Raw genomic sequence first — 23,079 nt, forward strand, 5'->3', positions numbered from 1 at the left:
GAAACACAAGAGAAGGAAAAGACCTACAATAATACACCCAAAACAGTGAAGAAAACAGTAATAGGAACATACATATCGATAATTACCTTAAATGTAAATGGACTAAATACTCCAACAAAAAGACACAGACTGGCTGAATGGATACAAAAACAAGACCCGTATATATGCTGTCTACAAGAGACCCATTTCGGACCTAGGGACACATACAGACTGCAAGTGAGGGGATGGAAAAAGATATTCCATGCAAATCAAAATCAAAAGAAAGCTGGAGCAGCAATTCTCATATCAGACAAAATAGACTGTAAAACAAAGACTAGTACAAGAGACAAAGAAGGACACTACATAATGATCAAGGGATCAATCCAAGAAGATATAACAAATGTAAATATTTATGCACCCAACATAGGAGCATCTCAATACATAAGGCAAATACTAACAGCCATAAAAGGGGAAATCGACAGTAACACAATCATTGTAGGGGACATTAACACCCCACTTTCACCAAGGGACAGATGATCCAAAATGAAAATAAATAAGGAAGCAAAGCTTTAAATGATACATTAAACAAGATGGACTTAATTGATATTTGTAGGACACTGATCCAAAAACAAAAGAATACACATTCTTCACAAGTGCCCATGGAACATTCTCCAGGATAGATCATATCTTGGGTAAAAAATCAAGCCTTGGTAAATTTAAGAAAACTGAAATCGTATCAAGTATCTTTTATGACCGCAATGTGATGAGACTAGATATCAATTATAGGAAAAAATCTGTAAAAAATTCAAAAACATGGAGGCTAAACAATATGCTTAAATAACGAAGTGATAACTGAAGAAATCAAAGAGGAAATCAAAAAATACCTAGAAACAAATGACAATGAAAACACAATGACCCAAAACCTATGGGATGCAGCAAAAGCAGCTCTAACAGGGAAGTTTAGAGCAATACAATCCTACCTTAAGAAACAAGAAACAACTGAAATAAACAACCTAGCATTATACCTAAAGCCATTAGAGAAAGAAGAACAAAAATACTCCAAAGTTAGCAGAAGAAAAGAAATCATATAGATAAGATCAGAAGTAAATGAAAAGGAAATGATGGAAATGATAGCAAAGATCAATAAAACAAAAAGCTGGTTCTTTGAGAAGATAAACAAAATTGATAAACCATTAGGCAGACTTATCAAGAAAAAAAGGAAGAAGACTCAAATCAATAGAATTAGAAATGAAAAAGGAGAAGTAACAACTGACACTGCAGAAATACAAAGGATCATGAGAGATTACTACAAGCAACTCTATGCCAATTAAATGGAGAGCCTGGAAGAAATGGACAAATTCTTAGAAATGCACAACCTTCTGAAACTGAACCAGGGAGAAATAGAAAATATAAACAGACCAAACACAAGCACTGAAATTGAAACTGTGATTAAAAATCTTCCAACAAACAAAAGCCCAGGACCAGATGGCTTCACAGGAAAATTCTATCAAACATTTAGAGAAGAGCTAACACTTATCTTTCTCAAACCCTTCCAAAATATAGCAGGGAGAGGGACACTCCCAAACTCATTCTATGAGGCCACCATCACTCTGATACCAATACCAGACAAAGATATCACAAAGAAAGAAAACTACAGGCCAATATCACTCATGAACATAGATGCAAAAATCCTCAACAAAATAGTAGCAAACAGAATCCAACAGCACATTAAAAAGATCATACACTATGATCAAGTGGGGTTTATCCTAGGAATGCAAGCATTCTTCAATATACGCAAATCAATCAACGTGGTACACCATATTAACAAATTGAAGGAGAAAAACCATATGATCATCTCAATAGATGCAGAGAAAGCTTTTGACAAAATTCAACTCCCACTTATGATAAAAACCCTCCAGAAAATAGGCATAGATGGAACTTTCCTCAACATAATAAAGGCCATATATGACAAACCCACAGCCAACATTGTCCTCAATGGTGAAACACCGAAATTATTTCCACTAAGATCAGGAACAAGACAAGGTAGCCCACTCTCACCACTACTATTCAACATTGTTTTGGAAGTTTTAGCCACAGCAATCAGAGAAGAAAAAGAAAGAAAAGGAATCCAAATTGGAAAAGAAGAAGTAAAGCTGTCACTGTTTGCAGATGACATGATACTATACATAGAGAATCCTAAAGATGCTACCAGAAAACTACTAGAGCTAATCAATGAATTTGGTAAAGTAGCAGGATACAAAATTAATGCACAGAAGTCTGTTGCATTCATATACACTAATGATGAAAAATCTGAAATTGAAATTAGGAAAACACTCCCATTTACCATTGCAACAAAAAGAATAAAATATCTAGGAATAAACCTACCTAAGAAGACAAAAGACCTGTATGCAGAAAATTATAAGACACTGATGAAAGAAATTAAAGATGATACAAAGAGATGGAGAGATAGGCCATGTTCTTGGATTGGAAGAATCAGCATTGTGAAAATGACTCTATTACCCAAAGCAATCTACAGATTCAATGCAATCCCTATCAAACTACCAATGGCATTTTTCACAGAACTAGAACCAAAAAGTTCACAATTTGTATGGAAACACAAAAGACCCCAAATAGCCAAAGCAATCCTGAGAAAGAAAAACAGGGCTGGAGGAATCAGTCTCCCTGACTTCAGATTATACTACAAAGCCACAGTAATCAAGACAGTATGATACTGGCACAAAAACAGAAACATAGATCAATGGAACAGGATAGAAAGCCCACAGATAAACCCATGCACATATGGTCAAGTTATCTTTGATAAAGGAGGAAAGAATATACAGTGGAGAAAAGATAGTCTCTTCAATAAGTGGTGCTGGGAAAACTGGACAGCTACATGTAAAAGAATGAAATTAGAACACTCCCTAACACCATACACAAAAATAAACTCAAAATGTATTAAAAACCTAGATGTAAGGACAGACACTATCAAACTCATAGAGGAAAATATAGGCAGAACACTCTATGTCATAAATCACAGCAAGACCCTTTTTGACCCACCTCCTAGAGAAATGGAAATAAAAACAAAAATAAACAAATGGGACCTAATGAAACTTCAAAGCTTTTGCACAGCAAAGGAAACCATAAACAAGACGAAAAGACAACCCTCAGAATGGGAGAAAATATTTGCAAATGAAGCAACTGACAAAGGATTAATCACCCAAACATACAAGCAACCGATGCAGCTCAATATCAAAAAAACAAACAACCCCATCCAAAAATGGGCAGAAGACCTAAATAGACATTTCTCCAAAGAAGATATACAGAATGCCAACAAACACATGAAAGAATGCTCAACATCATTAATCATTAGAGAAATGAAAATCAAAACTACAATGAGATATCATCTCACACCAGTCAGAATGGCCATCTTCAAAAACTCTACAAAATAAATGCTGGAGTGGGTGTGGAGAAAAGGCAACCCTCTTGCACTGTTGGTGGGAAAGTAAATTGATACAGCCACTATGGAGAACAGTATGGAGATTCCTTAAAAAACTAAAAATAGAACTACCATACAACCCAGCAATCCCACTACTGGGCATATACCCTGAGAAAACCATAATTCAAAAAGATTCATGTACCAAAATGTTCACTGCAGCTCTATTTACAATAGCCAGGACACGGAAGCCACCTAAGTGTCCATCAACAGATGAATGGATAAAGAAGATGTGGCACATATATACAATGGAATATTACTCATCCTTAAAATGGAACAAAACTGAGTTATTTGTAGTGAGATGGATGGACCTGGAGACTTATACAGAGCGAAGTAAGTCAGAAAGAGAAAAGCAAATACCGTATGCTAACACATATATATGGAATCTGAAAAGAAAATGAAGAGAAACGGTCAGAAGAACCTAGGGGCCAGATGGGAATAAAGATGCAGACCTACTAGAGGATGGACTTGAGGATATGGGGAGGGGGAGGGGGAAGTTGGGAAGGAGTGGGAGAGTGGCATGGACATACGTGCATTACCAAGCGAAGATTGATGGGATGGGAGGCAGCCGCATAGCACAGGGAGATCAGCTCGGTGTTTTGTGACCACCTAGAGGGGTGGGATAGGGAGGGTGGGAGGGACAGATATGCAAGGGGAAGTAGATATGGGGATGTATGTGTATGTATAGCTGATTCACTTTGTTATAGAGCAGAAACTGAATAAAGATGTTAAAAAAAAAAACTCCAATAAAGATGTTAAAAAAAAAAGAAGTCAGTAGAAAAACAACAATAACAACAATGAAAATATAAGGCCCAACGTAGCTGCATATAGGTTAAACCACTGCTAAATCATGTTAGGACTTCACCATGCATTCGGAGGCCGTAATGTGTGGACACCCTTATCAAATTTGTTATGTGGAGACACTGAGCTTTAATTCAATTTTATCTCCATTCTATCTGAGATCAACTTTTCCATTATGAGTTGGGTTCATCTGTTCTGAGTACACATTGGTAGCCTCTGGAAAGTTTTATTTTATGCATAATATTAAAGCTAAAAGAGTTGTCTAAATAGGGAAGGATCCTTCCAAACGTGTGAGCACCTGAAGAGTAGGGAACATGGGTCCAGATACATAATGAAAACTGAAGAACTACTTGATAAACCAGAAATCATCATATTTACATTTTTCATTCAATTCTCTTTTGTCCCATATCATCTTACACTCCACTTGAGCTGAGGTCTTTAATTATTTTGTGGTTACAGACACATTTGGAAAGATCATGAAAGTTATGACCTCCATTTGCAAAGCCTAGAAAATTTTGCACATACTTTTAAGTGTTTTCCAGAAGTTATGGAAGCCATTGTTCTGATCCAAGGACACAGGATTCAGAGGAGTATTTAAATATTTAAAATTAGGAAGGAGGTTAAGTTTTTCTGGGCTTTGTAGAGAAAGGAAATTCCCAAGAAGTCTTAGAGAAAAGTGACAAGATGAGCTTTTGTTCACCTGTGAAAGAACCGTGGCAGATCTCACACCTGGGTTCACCATCCCAAGTCTTATCTAGGATTGTGGGCTTTGGTAGTGAGCCCGTGGGTCCATGGATTTTTAGAGTACCAATGGCATCTTTAAAGACCGTTTGAACCATTTGTTCATGATTGAACATGGCAGTCAAGAATAAGCTCTGACATGACTGTGTCATTTTAAAATTTAATATTCAAGCCAACAAACTCAGCTAAGTGCTTGTGAGAATGGTCCTAACTTTCACCAGTAGAAATAAAATATTTTTGAATTTTTCCTTTAAAAAATGGCTTAAATTTTTAAAAAATGAATCAGTCACTTTCTAGTTAAAAAGGAATGTTCAGAGGAACTTAGGAAGTTTTCCTCCTGAGACAATCTGCCTTGCAATCAATTCAGATTCTCCTGGTACTTTTTTCTACCTATTACTATTATTTTTTGTCCACACAGCTAAATGGTTAGACTATCTTTCTTAAGGGCGCTAATACAAGATGCCAAAGTTTCAAATACTGGAGTTCTACTTGAACATTTAATATTTTATTTAGAAATACTTCCAGTATTGCCTTATAGAACATTCTGCAATGACAGAAATGTTCTATAATCTGCACTGTTCAATATAGCAGTGGCCAGCCACATGGAACTACTGAGCGCTTAATACATGGATAGTGGAAGGAATGACTATTTGCTTTTATTTAATTTTAAGTTCAAATAATCACATGGCTACCAAATAGAACAGTGCAGTTCCAAACTATTATATTAGAGAGGAGAGTTAAATGCTGGGCTCTCTCATCCTCAGGCAACAGACCAAACCTTGGACTAAATGATATTAGAGCATTTTTTTTTCTCAAGAAACTGAGAAACAGGGACAGGTAGCTTTTTTTGGCAGGGGGCTGCGGGGGGATAGGTAGCTCTGATGATTTGAAAACTCCAGGCTATTCTGTATTCTTACTGCGCTCAATAACCCCATCTTTGTCCCCTGCTAAAACCTACATTTAATTACAGAAGTGCTTAGTTGAAGTGAATGGCCTCACTTTCAAATCCTTTTTCGTACAATAGAAAGGTCAAAATTGTATTGTCAGGAAGGAGAAAGATGGAAAAAAGAAAGGGCAACCGGGACAGTTGAGCAGTTGTGGGTTCAACTCCCAACATCCAGAGGGTCAGCTTCCCACGTGGCTGGGTCGGACCAGCCAGCTCCATTTTGGGCGCCTGGGCAGGTGGCTGCTTAGGGAGGGCTCACCGTGATAGAGGATTTCCCTGCCGTGTTCCCGTGCTTCAACAAGGATTTGGACAGCTTTCTCTGGGAAACAATCTGTATAAAAGGAAACACAAGGTGGAGATACTAGTCATATACTTGCAGGTATACTCTTTAGTATTTCCCTTACAAAATTTTGCACTTACATCTCTCCTTGAAATTATGACATCAGTGTTCATTTATTTTCCAAGGTTCTTCGACAAACCTCTCCTAAATACAGGTCATTCCCTTCTTTCCTCTTATGGCTTGTGCTGTAAGTGTGAGTGTGTAAGGGATTACAGATAATTCAGTACTAATGGAGGTGGCTTAATCATTGCTGAGACATTTATATTAAAATTAGACAAAACACGTTGGATATGTACATTAACATAAAGGAGATGAAGTTTCAGAATGATCTCAAATTAGCACTAAAACCTCTGTGCAGAGTGGAGGATGGAGTGAAGGGAGGAAAGAAACTCAAGGTCTAAATATACACTTCCTGTATCGATAACGTCTAGAGTTCTATTTTTACTATATTCAATAGGAAGCAATAAAGTAAGTCATGAGGAGACTGATGATCAGACAAGCCAAAAGGAGTAACTGGGGTCCTCTCCACTGGGAGCTATTCTCAGCAGAACCTGCCCCATCCCCTCTTGTTTTCTTTTCTGAAAGGGAAAGGTGGCAAGGCAGTGAGGCCCTGATGGGCCTGCACCCCATGATTCCCCAGGATTCCCAAAGGAGACAAGGCTTAAAAGACTAAAGTGAAAGCCGTGCTCTGCTCTCGGCAGAGGGAGAGCATAGTCCTCTGCTGTGGGCGGCAGCTTCTATCTGGATGGCCCCAGTGATCCCCACTTCCTGGTGTTCTTGCCATTGTGTAATTCCCTCCCCTTGAGTGTTGGGTGGATCCAGTGATTTGCTTCCAATGAACAGAATACTACAAAAGTGATGGGATATCACTTCAGGGATTAGGTTCCAAAATCACTGACTTCCTTCTTGCTCGTCATCTCTCATTCTCTCTCTTAGAGCCTTTGCTCCGGGGGAAGCAGGCTGCTAGGTTGTGAACAGCCCTGTAGGAGCAGCCCACATGGCCAGGAATTGATGTCCCCACTCAACAGCCAGTGAGAACCAGAGGCTAGCCAGCAGCCACACAACAGCCTGGAGCAGGTCCTCCCACAAGGTGAGCCTTGAGATAACTGCACCTCGACAGCAGCCTTGTGAGAGACCCTGGTCCAGAGGACCCAGCCACGCTGCCCCAACCCCTGACACACAGAAGTTGTGAGATAATAAGTGTTTGTTTTTAAGCTTTCAACTTTTGCAGTAATTTTTAATGCAGCAATCGGTAAAAGTACACATAAGAAAGGGAAGGAGATCACTGTGAAGAGTGGGGACATAAACCCATTCTCTGAAATCCTTATATATTTTGTCTCTGTGTTAGAGCAATAAAAATATTAGGAGTGTGCTAATATCAAATGCAAAAAGTTCAGAGACCTTCCCTAGGCCAAGCAGATTAAAGATCCTAATGTTCAGTCAGCTGTCATCTGAAGAAGGAGTGCGGTCTATAAAGAATCACCAGGTGATGATGATGATGTTGATGACATCAATGAGAGCAATGGGAGCTCCCATGTAAGTATACAGATCATGTGGGAGATGCCTTATTCATTCCAAAAATAATTATCTAGTCCCCAAAATATAACAAACTTGGTGCTAGGCACTAAGAATAGAGGGGTAAGCAAAGTCAGATGCAATAGCTGACCTCATGGAGCTTACATTTTAGTGGGGGAGATAGTAATAAACCAAATGGTCAAACAAATATAACTTGTCACAAAGGAGACATGCACTGGCCATGGTGGGGACGATGAATGGGGTGACTGACAGTGGACCACTTATGAATCTCCGGCAGCAGTACAGGTGAGAGGTAACAGTGGCTATGGAGATGGAGAGAAAAGACTGGATTTATGAGATAGTTAGGTGTAAAATAGTCAGAATTTGGAAATGGATTGAATACAGAGTGAGTGGGAGGCATCCTAAAGTATCACTAGATCAGAGGGTTATGCCCTTCAGTGAGTTAAGAGTCACAAGAAGGGGAAATTAAATTGGAAGGCAAAGAGCAAAGTCTGGGGCAGAAAACAGACTGGAGTAGGTTGAAGAGGAGAGAAAGAGGAAGAAAATGGACAAGAAGAAAATTCTTTCAATGAGTTTGGCTATATAGTGGGGGAGAGAGAATAGACCCTGAGGGGAAGGAGAAATTCAGTAAGTTTTTTGTCTTAGTGGTTATTTATTGCTAACTTTACAGCCCCACAAATTTGGTATTATTAATTTCCTTTTATAGAGGAGCAAAGTTAGACACAGGGAGTTTAAGTAACTTTCCTAAGGCCATAGAGCTAGGAGGGAGTGTGCCTGGGATTTGAACATAGGTCTGATTCCAGAAACTGATCTCCAGTTACATTATGACTGGTAAGCGAACTCCTAAAACAGGTTCAGAAAATGTGCACAGCTGGATTTGTACTACATGTGTTTGCTTTTAAGTCCTAGATCTCATGTTAGTGCTTAAGCCTCAATGTGTAATCATGGAGAAGATGGTAAAGAAATAATCAAGTTAAAGCTTACGAATGAACTAATCTGGAGACACTGGCTTTGATTAAGTGCAGTGTAGCATAATGATTAAGAACATAGGTTTTTTATTTATAGTTGACTATCAATAAAATGACATGAAAAAATTCAGATGATAAAGGAATTGGCTTTCCTTTCCATAGTTAATTCTGAATTCTGAACTCACCTTTCCCACCCTACTCATTATGAATGTTCCAGTGCTTTTAGTCCTATCGGCAAAATCATTATCCCACCCCCCCAATTCTCAGATTGTCACTTGTTCTAGAAAAGCTACCATTTCTTAGAATAATGTAGACATTATTTTTTAACTTGAGATAAACCAAAACACAGGAAACACAGAAGACAAACAGCAAAAGGACATTAGAAGACTTTGTGGTTTCTCTCCAGGGGTTTTTCAGTGGGGAGTGGAAGGGAAGACACATGAATAGATGACAAAACAAGGGTCACTGATAAGCAGTAGCCAGGTCAGTATCTCTCTAAAGAAAGGTAACAGATTTATTTGGGAACATTATACCCTGTTCCCAAATAAATCTGGTCTCAGAAATACTTTGGTCCACTGTTGCTGCGTTTCATCCACATTGGTTACCTACCCCAATAACTCCAAGTGACCCCAACAACCTTGTCAGCCCTGAGATGACCCATGCATTGGGTTACCAGGTATTGGTAGACTGTCATTACAGACTGTGTCTTCCAAGATCCACATTTTCTTTCTTCAAGGAAGACCAAGGATGGTACCAGGTCTTTCTCACTCTGTTTTAGAAATGCCAACGTTTCCATTTGTAGGGTCTGAAGAGAATGCTACTACATACCACCTCCTGCCTTTTACAAATGCTAGGAAGACAAGCAATTTCCCAGGAAATATTCCTTCTTAAGAAATGGTCATATGGGTAAATAAGTGGCTAATCAAGCAGTCATTCAAACAAACATTCTACAGCTCCAGGCCTCCAACTCAGCTCCAAAGAATGAGTAATAATCAAGGTTTCAAACCTTTCATTGTAATAATGATTGATAATGAGTTGCCATTGGCATTGCCATTCTTAGGACTTCGAACAAAAATAGTAGGATGCCCAGCTGAAGCAGCGATCTATAGAGAAAAGTCTATTTGTTGCCAATTCTCTTCTCACACAGGCTTTGTTGCAGCTGAAGCAACTGCATCATACTCAAAAACAGCCTTAGGTCATGTCAGAGGATGAGGGGTTTAGAGTGACAAGGACTTACACTTGTCCCAGCTGATACTGAGGCCAACAAATAGGCAGCATTTAACACTGGGCTAAAGGGGATGCACTTGTCAGAAGTCCTCTAATTTGATTCTTCTCACCCTATAGTGGGGTCACAGTTGCAACCCTTAGACTTCAATGGAAGGATGAAATATAGGGGGAGGAAACACTCTTATTAGCAAAGTCGAATCAGAGGGACATTAGCACCATCAAGTCCCTGATCTGCATTCACACATGGATCTGGGGAGGAAGTGCTTCTCTCCCTGTGAAGTGGGTGGTATTCTAACAGTAGGGATCCTCATTTTCAGGGAAGTCCACTGTTTCATTTAGATAAATGGGAACAAAACCAGGAGAATAAAAAACATTTTGGTCAATATTTCAACAAGTGTTTGTTCATCTGGACTTGCTTACAAAGACTTTCAAAACAGTCATTTTGGGAACTAGACATTCGTCTTTCATGAGATCTCTTTTACTGAAAATATCTTCAGATTATTTCTGGAAATTGCTTTAAGACTCCATTGCAAAAACAAACATTTATTGAACATCTTTTCTGTGCCAGGCACTGTTCTGAGATAACAGTGGTGGACAGGTGAAAACATAATTATAATACTTGACATTCATACCTCTGTTAGCCAGAATTGATAATGCCCAAAGCATGTGTCAGAGAACTTTCATTTATTAAAAGGTAAGTAAATATTGTATGAAAAAGTCTTTGTGTAGATAAGTCTGGAAATCACACGATTAGAAAAAGTTTGACATCTTTAACTGCAGGGTATTAACAGAGCTTTAGTTGTGAATCACCCTGAGCACAGCCATGGAAGGAGCATTCTTTATACTTTTTTGACCCCAGAATCTTTTGTCAAGGAGCATCCCTGGTGTTCTGAAAACTAGCAATTACTACTCCCATCACTACAGGGTACAACCAAGGGCCCCTGATGACTCCTGTAGCAACAGAGGGGGACAGGTCCAGGTCCTCTCAGGCCTGACTCTTGCAGAGCTGGCTGGGCTCCCAACAGCCAGCATTGGCATCTCTTTGCCTACAGGTTCTTCTGGAGTCTGTGCCCACTGTCCACAGGAACAGTAAGCTGAAAGTGGGGGGGGGGGGATTAACACCCTTGGGAGTGGAGTCAACGAACCGATGGGCTTTGGCACAGAAATCTCCCAGCTCCTTTAGCCCAGGGATGGGGGTAACTCTGTGGTGTTTGTTCTGCACAGAAGCTGAGTTTTCCCAGTGGATGGAGTTCCAGTTACTCCCAGTGGTGATTCCTTAGACATCAGAGCCTTTGCTTTATTGGCCACTCCCCCTTTCCTGCCACTTCTCCACTCCCTTTCTAGTGTTTCCTTCACTTTCCAAATAATCTACTTTTCAATCCTTGTCTGCTTCTGGGCGACACTACCAAAATTCAACTCTGTGTCAGATAATGTATTGAGCATTTCACATATATTATCTCATTTACTGTCATTTAATGAGCAAAACTCTCTCTTGCCCCAAGCAACTGGGATGAGGGAAGCAAGGCTTTGAGAAATTGAGTTTATCTAAGGTCACATAGCATTATGGACTGAATTGTGAACCTTCCCACCCCTCCTCCCCTTCATATCACAGTCACAAATACAATGTGACTGTATTTGGAGACAGGGCCTATAATGGAGATAACTGAGGTTAAATGAAGTCATAAGGGTGGGACCCTAATCCAACAGGACTAGTATCCTTATAAAAAAAGGAAGATCCATCAGAAGTCTCTCTCTCTCTCTCTCTGCAATATGTACACCGAGGAAAGGGTATGTGAGGACACCATGAGAAGGTAGCTGTCTACAAGCCAGCAGGAGAGGTCTCACCACAAACTAACCCCGCTGTCACCTTGATCTTGGAATTCCAGCTTCCAGAACTATGATAAAATTGCCATTGTTTAAGACACTAGTGTGTGATATTTTGTTATGGCAGCCCTAACAGGTTAATACACATAGCTTATAAGAGTTGAAGCCAGGATTCATTCCTTCACTGAGTATCATATTTATTGAGCATCTATTAGGTGCTGGGTATTGAGAATAAAATGATGGCACAAAGACAGGCACACAATTGCCCTTCCAGAGGTAGTCACACAAAACCCATGTCAAATTCCAACTCTGCAAGGAGAAGTAATGTCATGCTGTGAGAGGGGGACTCACCAGATTCAGGAGGTCAGGTAAGGCATTTCTGAAGAAACTGCCCCTGACCTGAAGGCTCATGGATAACTGAGTAGTCAAAGAGGAGAGGGAATAGTAGGTACAAGGGTATATATGAGTATGAGGAGCAGGCTGAATATGAGGGACAGAAAAGAAGACTTTTAATTTATCCCCAGAGACCAGGTTCTTGGCCATGTTGTCCTCTGATTGACACTAGGTACTTTAGCAACGTTGGCTGTGGTAGGTAAAAAATGACTCCCTAAATATATCCATACCCTAAATCGCTGAAATCTGTGTGTATTACCTTATATGGCAAAAAACAAAAAAACAAAAAAAACACCAGTCTTCACAGTATAATTAAATTAAGGATCTTAAAATAGGTAATTTATCCTGGATTATTTGGGTAGACCCTAAATGTAATCTCAAGTGTCCTTATAAGAGGGAATCAGAGGGAGATATAATTTATGACATACACTCAGAAAGGATGAAAATATGAAGACAGAGCAGAGAAATACTTGAAGATGTTGGACATGACAAGGAATGGATTCTCCCCTAGAGTCTCCAGAGGGAGTACGGCCCTGCTGACACCTTGATTTCAGACTTCTGCCCCCAGAACTATGAGAGAATAAATCTGTGTTGTTTCAAGCCACCAAGTTTGTGATAATTTGTAACAGTAAACACAGGAAACTAATAGACTGACTTAGCCCATGACCAGGTTCAAAGTTCCAGGAAAAGATACCATGATGGCTTCAGTGATGACTGATTTTAGGGAAATCCCTACCTTCCCATTTCCCTCCCAAGACAGCTGGGCAATATTACTTCACCTGATAGAAGTCAGACCCTCTCAAGATAAATATACCTGAAGACCCTGGCTTTGACACTCTTCCTCTTTCTCCTGGTCATGTCTTGTTTCCACCACTGACCGAAAGGAGCCACAATCCTATCTGAGCACAGAATAACCGCTGAGAACCTTGGCATCTTGTGTGCACTACCAATAAAGGGAAGCCTTAAAATGGTTTTAAACATCATTAAAAAATAGCCTTTAAGAGCTACGCTTTTTCTTATGCTGTTCCTTTTGCCTAGGATGACTCATACCTTCTCCCCTCAATTGGCAAATTTATTCATTTTTAAGATCTTCATTAGAAGTTGGGATGGTTGCTGTGGTAGGAGGGATGTGAAGTCACCTGTGGGATGGAGAACTATTACTTCCGCCCTCACGCGTGTCCTCCCCTCCTCATCCTAGCTGGTTCCCTGCAGCAGCAGCAGCAGCATGGCCTGGGTTGCTAGAAATGCAGGCTTTCAGGGCCCACCACAGACCTGCTGAATCAGAATCTGCATTTTGATGAGGTCCCCAGGTGACCTGCATGTACATTAAAAGTGAGAAGCACTGAGCTAAAAAGTAAGAATTGCACATTGACAATTTCAGTACAGTATGATCAGATTTAGAGGATTTCTAGAAAAGGGCTTTAAGATGAATCTGTTCTGCTGATTTAGACTTTCATTAAAGGTAAAGCTGTAGGAGCTAAGAAGCTTTCTCAGCCATTCGGGGGAGAGAACGGTGACACACGTGTGTACATATGTTTTATGTAAACTCAGTCTGGTCCTCAGCTCCCCAGTGGAGACCTACAGAAGGACAAGCCTAGAGAGAATGATTCCAAGTGACAGGAGTGATGGGTAATCTGCTTCCTTGGGCTTCCTGTCTTGAGATTTCTATTAAGCAGGGTTCTAATTACTTCAAGTGTAATTACAGACTTTTACCCTTTCTCTGACTTCATTAGTAAGGGACGGAAAGAGTTTCGGAGAGAGATTTACGGACTGCCTGTGTATTAATTATGCACCTTTGCCTCCTCATCACAAATGACCTGGTCCAGAGGCCACCTCCCCACCCTCAGTTAAGCTGTACCACATGGCGATCAGGAGAAGGAGAAAGAGCTGCGTCTCCAAGCAGCTGTTGCCTAGGGTAGGGCACTGTGTCAGGTCAAGGGCACAAGGCAGCTTTTCAACCATTGCCTTGGCAGGCTGTGACTCGTCTTCAGTGAGGCTGGCAACAAAACACTAATAGTCCACAGGATAGAAGAGGATGGGAGAAAGCCCCTGACCATTTTTAAGCAAAGTATGCAAATTCCAGCTTTCAGGTTGTTAGATTAGGTTAACTAGGTTGTTAACAGGTGAAGAGACCAGAAGCTCAAAGATAACTAAGGTAATAAAGCTACTGAAGAGTCACGATACTACTGCAAGAAGAGCACTTACTGTGTGCCAGCTACTGCTCTGAAGTGCCTTGTGTGTACTAATTAATTTAATTCTCATGACAGCCCTATGGAGTAAGTATTATGCCCATTTACAGATAAGAAAATGAAGTATAGAGAGTGTATTGGTTTGCTAGGGCTGCCATAACAAATTACCACAAATTTACATAAAACAACAGAACCATATTCTTTCATGGCTGCAGAGGGCAGAGTTTGAAGTCAAGGCATCTGTGGGGGTCGTGCTCCCTCTGGAGGCTCTAAGGGCGATTTCCATATCTAGTCTCTTCAGTGTCTGGTGCCTGCCACTGTCCCCTGGCCTGTGGCCGCATCACTCCACCTCCTTCACGAGACCCTCTCCTGTCTGCGTCCCTCCTTTGTGGTTCCTTTATAAGGACAGTTGTCGCTGGATTTACCCCACCTGGATAATCCAGGTTGAGCTCTTCATCTTGAGATCCTTAATTACATCTGCAGAGACTTTTTGTCCAAATAAGGTCACATTCACAGATTGTGGGGCTGAGGATGTAGACATATTTTGGGGGCCACCATTAGGTCCACTACAGAGAAGCTAGGTGAATTTTTCAAGGTTCCACAGCCAGGAAGTAGCAGAGTTGAGATTTGAACCCAGTCAGTCCAGCCCAGAATCCATCCCCTCTCTGCTGCCTCCCATAAATGACAGAGGCTGGACTTGATCCTGTGCTAAACCCTGCCAGATGTATGCAGTGATTCACACTCACTCCTCACCCTGGGGGAGCTGACCTCAGAGGGTCATTTCCTCTCCCTCAGACCACTGCAGGGGCCACTTAACTGGTCCCCTAGATTCACTCTTGCTACATAATGTAAAGTAAGAGCCACACATGATGATAAAGAAGACGTGGTGTGTGTGTGTGTGTGTGTGTGTGAGTGTGTGTGTGTGTGTGTGTGTGTGTAATGGAATATCACTCAGCCATGAAGAAAAATGAAATAATGTAATTTGCAGCAACATGGAGGGACCTAGAGATTATCACACTAACTGAAGCAAGTCAGACAGAGAAAGACAAATACCATATGACATCACTTATATGTGGAATCTAAAAAAATGATACAAATGAACTTATTTACAAAACAGAAATAGACTTACAGACATAAAAAACAAAGTTATGGGAGACTTCCCTGGTGGTCCAGTGGTTAAGAATCTGCCTTCCAATGTAGGGGATGCAGATTTGATCCCTGGTTTGGGAACTAAGATCCCACGTGCCACGGGGCAACTAAGCCCATGTGCTCTGGAACCTGCATGCCACAACTAGAGAGAAGCCCACGCACTGCCACGAAGAGCCCGCTCGCCTCAATGAAAGATCCCACATGCCGCAATGAAGATCCCGTGTGCCACAACTAAGACCTGACACAGCCAAATAAATTTTTTTAAAAACTTATGGTTACCAAAGGGGAAAGGGAGGGGAGGGATAAATTAGGAGTTTGAGATTAACATATACACACTACTATATATAAAATAGATAACCAACAAGGTCCTACTGTATAGCACAGGGAACTATATTCAATATCTTGCAATAATCTATACGGGAAAAGAATCTGAAAAAGAATAGATACATAATGAATCACTTTGCTGTATAACTGAAGCTAATACAACAGTCTTAATCAACTATATTTCAATTAAAAAATTAAAATATAAATTAATAAAAAGAAAAAGGTCACACATGAGGGTCCAAATGCTGAGCATGGTGTAGGACCAGGCAGGGTAACCTCTCCAAGCCTCAGTTTTGTCTTCTCTGAAATGGTGATGATACTATCTACCCCACTGGTTTATCATGTGCATAATGAGTAGCAACAAAATCCCAGCATCAGACCCATAGAGATGCTTATGAAATGCTCCTTCCTCTTCTCTTCTCTCCTATCTAATCAATTCCCACAAAGAGATGATTATAGTCATTGATTGGCTTGGACTGGGGTACTGGCAGTGGAGTGGAAAGAGAGGTAGAGAGTAAAGATATTTAAGACACTGAGTTGATGGGGCTTTGGGAAAGGCTGATGGGTGGGCTGTGGAGCAGAGGGAGTGAGTGAGTGGTGCAAGGGAAGGCTCCTCGGTTTTGGGTCTCTGCATCTGGGAGGACAGAGCTGTCATTCCCTGAATGGGGCAGATGGAGGCTGTGGGCAGGGAGAGCAAGAAGACATGGTGAGTTTGATGTGGGGTTGTTGAGTCTGAGGTGCCTGTGGTCATCCGAGTGGAGTCAGTATCTAGATACTGTTGGATACATGAATCTGGGGCATGGAAGAGAGGTCTGAGCTGGGAGTCTCCAACATGTGGATGATAAATGGAAGGGGAGGAGCTGAGGAGGAAATATAGGAAGGAAAGAAAGGAGCAGTCTGAGAGTGAGGCAACCTTCCCAGGCTGAGAACCACAGCAATGTCTTCTCACTACCTGCAGCCTCTGAACACACCCTGTGGGGGCCCAGCCTCCTCCATCCCATGGGTGAGGGCCTGAGGGATCACAGCTGTGTCCTCCATGCTCAGGCTGGGGCTATGCTCTGTGGGGGGCAGCCAATTCAGGGCAGGGGCTGTCTTCTTTTCTGTGTGCTGATGGAGGCATCAAAAGGAAGAATATTAAAAGTGCAAGGCATACACTAACAATGAAATATCAAAAAGAGAAATTAAGGAAACAATCCCATTTACCATTGCATAAAAAGAAGAAAATATCTAGGAATAAACTTATCTAAGGGGGCAAAAGACCTGTACTCTGGAAATTATAAGACACTGATGAAAGAAATTGAACATGACACAGTTGGAAAGATATACCATGTTCTTGGATTGGAAGAATCAATATTGTTAAAATGACTATACTACCCAAGGTAATCTACAGATTCAATGCATTTCCTATCAAATTACAATCACATTTTTTCCCAGAACTGGAAAAAAATTTAAATATTTATGGAAACACAAAAAACACTGAATAGCCAAAACAATCTTGAGAAAAAAGAATGGAGCTTGAGAAATCACTCTCCTTGACTTCAGACTATACTACAAAGTTACAGTAATCAAAACACTATGGTACTGGCATGGAAACAGACACATAGATCAATAGAACAGGATAGAAAGCCCAGAGGTAAACCCATGCACTTATGGTCAATTAATCTACAATAAGGGAGGTGAAAATATACAGTGGAGAAAAGATAGTTTCTTCAATAAGTGGTGCTGGGAAAACTGGACAGCTGCATGTAAAAGAATGAAATTAGAACATTCTCTAACACCATATACAAAAATAAGCTCAAAGTGGACTAAAGATCTAAATGTAAGACAGGATACAACACAACTCCTAGAGGAAAACAAAGGCAGGACACTTGTTGACATAACTCACAGCAATACTTTTTGAATCCATCTCCCAGAGTAATGGAAACAAAAGTAAAAATAAACAAATGGGACCTAATTAAACTTAAAACTTTTGCACAGCAAAATAAACCATAAACAAGTGAAGTAAGTCAGAAAGAGAAAATGAAATACCGTATGCTAACACATATATATGGAATCTTAAAAAAAAAAAAGGTTCTGAAAAACATAGGGGCAGGACAGGAATAAAGACACAGACGTAGAGAATGGACTTGAGGACACAGGGAGGGGAAAGGGTAAGCTGGGATGAAGTGAGAGAGTGACATGGACATATATACACTATCAAATGTAAAATAGATAGCTAGTGGGAAGCAGCTGCATAGCACAGGGAGATCAGCTTGGTGCTTTGTGACCACCTAGAGGGGTGGGATAGGTAGGATGGGAGGGAGATGCAAGAGGGAGGGGATATGGGGATATATGTATACGTATAGCTGATTCACCTTGTTATAAAGCAGAAACTAACACACCATTGTAAAGCAATTATGCTCCAATATAAAGAAGTTTAAAAATAAAAAGAAACCATAAACAAAACAAAAAGACAACCTATGGAATGGAAGAGAATATTTACAAATGATGCAAGCAAGGGATTAATTTCCAAAATATACAAACAGCTCATACTGCTCAACATCAAAAAACAAAACAAAACTCTAAACAACCCAATAGAATAAATGGGCAGAAGACCTAAACAAATAGATATTTCTCCAAAGAAGACAAACAGATGGCTAACAGGTACATGAAAAGATGCTCAACATCGCTAATTACTAGAGAAATGCAAATCAAAACTACAATGAGGTATCACTTCACACCAGTCAGAATGGCAATCATTAAAAAGTCTACAAATACATGTTGGAGAAGGTTGCATTAACATGGGAAGATATATTTTTTATGTGAAAAAAGCAAGTTACAAAAAGCATGTATAAGTCACCAGATGGTTGTTTTTTAAAAAAGAACTGTATGTATATGCATACATAAAAAAAATCTAGAATAACATGCACCAGAATATTTAAAAGCTATCTGTCAATGTTGGGATGTGGGCCTCGTGGTCCTCCAGCAGAGCAGAGGGAGGGTCTGGGGGTCAAAGACCTCCAGCAGTTGTCAGAGCCCAATATCAGCTGAGTGGTCCCATTTCCACTGGGGCTGTTGTCTTGTTCTGCACCTGTACTGTCTTAGAACCCACTCACCCGATTGTGGTGTGCTCCTTCCTATCCCACTTACTCCAGGCCTGGGCCCAGATCAAGGATCCCTGCTTGCCTGTGGCTTGATTAGTGAACTCTGGGACACAGAGATTTAAACTTCCCATCCTCATGGGCCCATGAGGGTTCTTAACTTATTGATTATTAGCACTCCAAGCCCTCTCAGGTCTCTTCTGTAATCAAAAATAATGTTACAAAATGTCAGAACCACATGCAGAATAGGATGGGTGAGGCAGGCTTTATAGAGGTCATTTCCTAGTTGTCCTCTAAATCTAGTGTTGAAAGTGCTGGTGCTTGTTACCCACAGGCCAAGGCACAGAAGTGCCCAGGAGCTGCAGTGGGGATATCATCTGGGAGTCGGGAGGCCTGGGTTTAACTCCCCGACTTGAAAATGGCTTGCACTTAAGCAAGTCACTTCAAGGTTCAGGTGCTTAGCAGGAAATGTGGAAATATGGTACTTTCCCCTCAGGGGTTCTGTGAGAATGAAATGAGATGTTTGGTGCAGTTTTCAGCATAAGGTCTGGCAGTATATAAGAGCAGTCACTCTGCCCTCTGCCTAGACTGCTTTCCTGGATTTCTCTGCATGGCCCATGCCCACACTTTTTTCTGGTCTCTGCTCAGAAAGGGCCTCCCAGACACTCCTATCTAAATGAGCACCTACCCCCTTCCCATCACTCTCTATCCCTTACCCCATTGGGATTTTCCTTCACAGGACTATCACTGTCATTATTTTATGTAGGAACAGGTAAGCTCCATGATAACAGGGCTTTGTCCCCTTTTTTCACAGCTGACGCCCCAGGGTCTAGAAGAGTGTCTGGCTTACAGTAAGTGCTCAATAAATGAATGAGTACATACATATTTATTTGAATGAGTGAATAAATGTATATTAGCTTTTTATTATCATTGTTGGCATTGATGTGTTTATTCACTGAATGAATGAATAAATGAATGAGTACATGTCAGTTACTTTTATCTGATTGTTATCCTTAACTGGTACATAAGCAATAGGTCCGTGCCCATGGAAGGGTGAGGCCTGAATACTGTAAGCTGTTCAGACTCTGTGGTCCAGGAGTATTGCAGATAAATACTCACAAATGAGGTGTCTATTTGCAGATGGCTGTCACAGGTCTTCCTGAGCTGGGAGAAAGATACAGGAGTCAATTTATCAACGTGTGGAAAAGGTCACTTCCTTCTTGACCTCATTGAGCAGTTTACAGTGATAGCACTTAGGGAGAATTACTCTCCAATTTTTCCAATCTGCAAAGGGTTGTAGAAGTGGGGGTGATACTGGCCTCAGGTAACTCAGTACCTGGGATACAACAAGGTCCCCAAATATCAGTCTCCTCCCTTCAACTGAGCACTTATAAGAAAGTCAGTAGGGGGAGATTTGTAAAGGGATATGGATCTTTTTCTTATTAGGTATATGAAACAGAATCCCAGAGATAGTGCAGCCTGGGGGTGAGGGAGGAAGAGCTTAGTGCTCTGACTCTGAATCCAAATGCCTGTTGTTGCATCTTGGCTCTGCCACTTAGGAGGTGTGGATCTTGGTCTGGTGTTGATGATGATGATAATTGTGATGATGACATTGATAGCACCAAGCTCACAAATGTCTGGCATATGATCAGCACTTGGTAAATGTCAGCTATGAAAATGATTTATTATCATGAAGGGACTATAAAAAATATTGTCCTAATTGGGACACTTGAAAATGAAAGGGAACAGTGTTAATTAAACCATGACAACATGTGTGAACTGGGGCAAATGGAGTCTAGGTTACGGTATCTTTATGAGGGTACCTCACACGCAAAGATGAATTCCCCCTCCTTGGAAGTATTTAAGCAGAGGCCGGGAGCACTGAAAGCTGACTCCTGCACTGTGCTGGCTGAACTCAGCTGGACTTTTGTCTTCCTCTCCATTTCAAGCTTTTCATATTCCACTGGAACCCTGTCTCCAAGTTCACTGTAATATTAGTTTTCCTGGTTCGAGTCTTATTGTGGGGAGAGAGGTCTGGAGGATTTCCATTCCTTTGTTGCTGATAACTGCATTGGGAGTGTGTGCTGACCTCAGCCCCCTGGTGGGCAGACACCAGGGAAGAGTGGGTGAGCACTATAATCAGCTCACTCTGGGCCTTGCCCGACCTGCCCAGGTGGACAGAGGAGCCTCAAAGGCTCACCTTCCATCCAAAACAAAGTTAATGAATTCACACTCGGCCTCATTTTGCCCTTGAATCTGAAACCAAGACTCGGGAATGATTTTGTAACCCAAGCAGTTATTGTTTTTTCTCCTTTTAAACTTCATTAGTTTAATTCAAAATAAAAATATTCTCTTTCTCAAATTAGGCTTGAACTGGAGATTCTGGACTTTGGGGGAATGTCAGAACCTCTTTGCAGTTCCAGGGAAGCTTCCTTAACTTATTCGTTATTAGTGCTCCAAGCTCTCCAGGGTATCTTCTGTAATCAAAACAGTATAACAAAGGATCAGAATCGGATTACCCAAGGAAAACTTCCTCCCTGTGGGCAGTGAGGTGGGAATCAAGGCTTTACCTGCAGCATCTGCAAAGTTCTTTCTCAAAAACCTAACAGAAAGCACAGCCTCATCATCAAAAAGTTCACAAATAATAAATGCTGGAGAGGGTGTGGAGAAAAAGGAACCCTCTTACACTGTTGGTGGGAATGTAAATTGGTGCAGTCACTATGGAGAACTGTATGGAGGTGCCCTAAAAATAGAATTACCATATGATCCTGCAATCACACTCCTGGGTATATATCTGGAGAAAACTCTAATTTGAAAAGATACATGCACCTAAATGTTCATAGCAGCACTATTTACAATAGCCAAGACATGGAAGCAACCTAAATGTCCATTGAGAGATGGATGGATAAAGAAGATGTGGTACATATATACAAATGGAATACTACTCAGCTGTAAGAAAAAATGAAATAATGCCATTTGCAGCAACATGGATGGACCTAAAGATTATCATACTAAGTGAAGTAAACCAGAGAAAGACAAATATCATATGATATTGCTTATATGTGAAATCTAAATAAAAAATGGTACAAATGAACTTATTTGCAAAACAGAAATAGAGGGCTTCCCTGGTGGCGCAGTGGTTAAGAATCCACCTGCCAATGCAGGGGACACAGGTTCGAGCCCTGGTCTGGGAAGATCCCACATGCCACGAAGCAACTAAGTCCGTGTGCCACAACTATTGAGCCTGTGCTCTAGAGCCCACGAGCCACAACTAGTGAAGCCCGCGCATCTAGAGCCTGTGCTCCACAAGAAGAGAAGCCACTACGATGAGAAGCCCATGCACCACAACAAAGAGTAGCTCCCGCCCACTGTAACTAGAGAAAGCCCGCGGGCAGCAATGAAGACCCAACAAAGCCAAAAATAAAAATAAATTAAATAAATAAATAAATAAATATATAAAAAACAGAAATAGACCCTCAGACATAGAAAACAAACGTATGGTTACCAGAGGGGAAAGGGGTGCAGGAAGGATAAATTAGGAGATTGGGATTAACATATACACACTACTATATATAAAATAGATAACCAGCAAGGACCTATGCATAGCACAGGGCACTATACTCAATATTTTATAATAACTTATAAGGGAAAAGAATGTGAAAAAGATTATATATGTGTGTGTGAGTGTGTGTGTGTGTGTATACACTGAATCGTGCTATATACCTGAAGTTAACACAACATTGTAAACCAACTATACTTCAATAAAAAATATATATCTGTATATATCTACATATCTATATATAGATATATATATATAAAGAAAGCACAGCCACAGCAGATACCTCACTCAAAATCATTTCTCACTAATTCCCCAAATTAGACATCTTTACATGTTTTAAAGTTCTTCAAAAGTTTAAGATCTGTACAATACTAGGTATCATATTCTTCCATGTGAATACGAGTTCTTCTAAGTCAGGATACAGGCCTGATTTTTTTAAAAAAATTATGATGTTTTTACTAACATTCATAGTAACTTTTTCCTGATTATAGAGGTGATATATATTCCTTTCAGAAAATATAGAAAAACAT

General features: G+C 40.6%; 1 protein-coding gene across 1 annotated transcript in view; it reads right to left on the bottom strand.

Moving 5' to 3' along the window:
* The window catches only part of CPNE4 (copine 4), a 421,313-nt gene that overhangs the window by 157,805 nt on the left and 240,429 nt on the right, over positions 1-23,079 (bottom strand). The window contains exon 3 of the mRNA XM_065877050.1: positions 6,220-6,291. Within this exon, the coding sequence (XP_065733122.1) occupies positions 6,220-6,291 (72 nt within the window). The remainder of the gene's footprint in view (positions 1-6,219; positions 6,292-23,079) is intronic.

This window comes from Phocoena phocoena, chromosome 4 (genome assembly GCF_963924675.1).
Source record: "Phocoena phocoena chromosome 4, mPhoPho1.1, whole genome shotgun sequence".
NCBI lineage: Eukaryota > Metazoa > Chordata > Mammalia > Artiodactyla > Phocoenidae > Phocoena > Phocoena phocoena.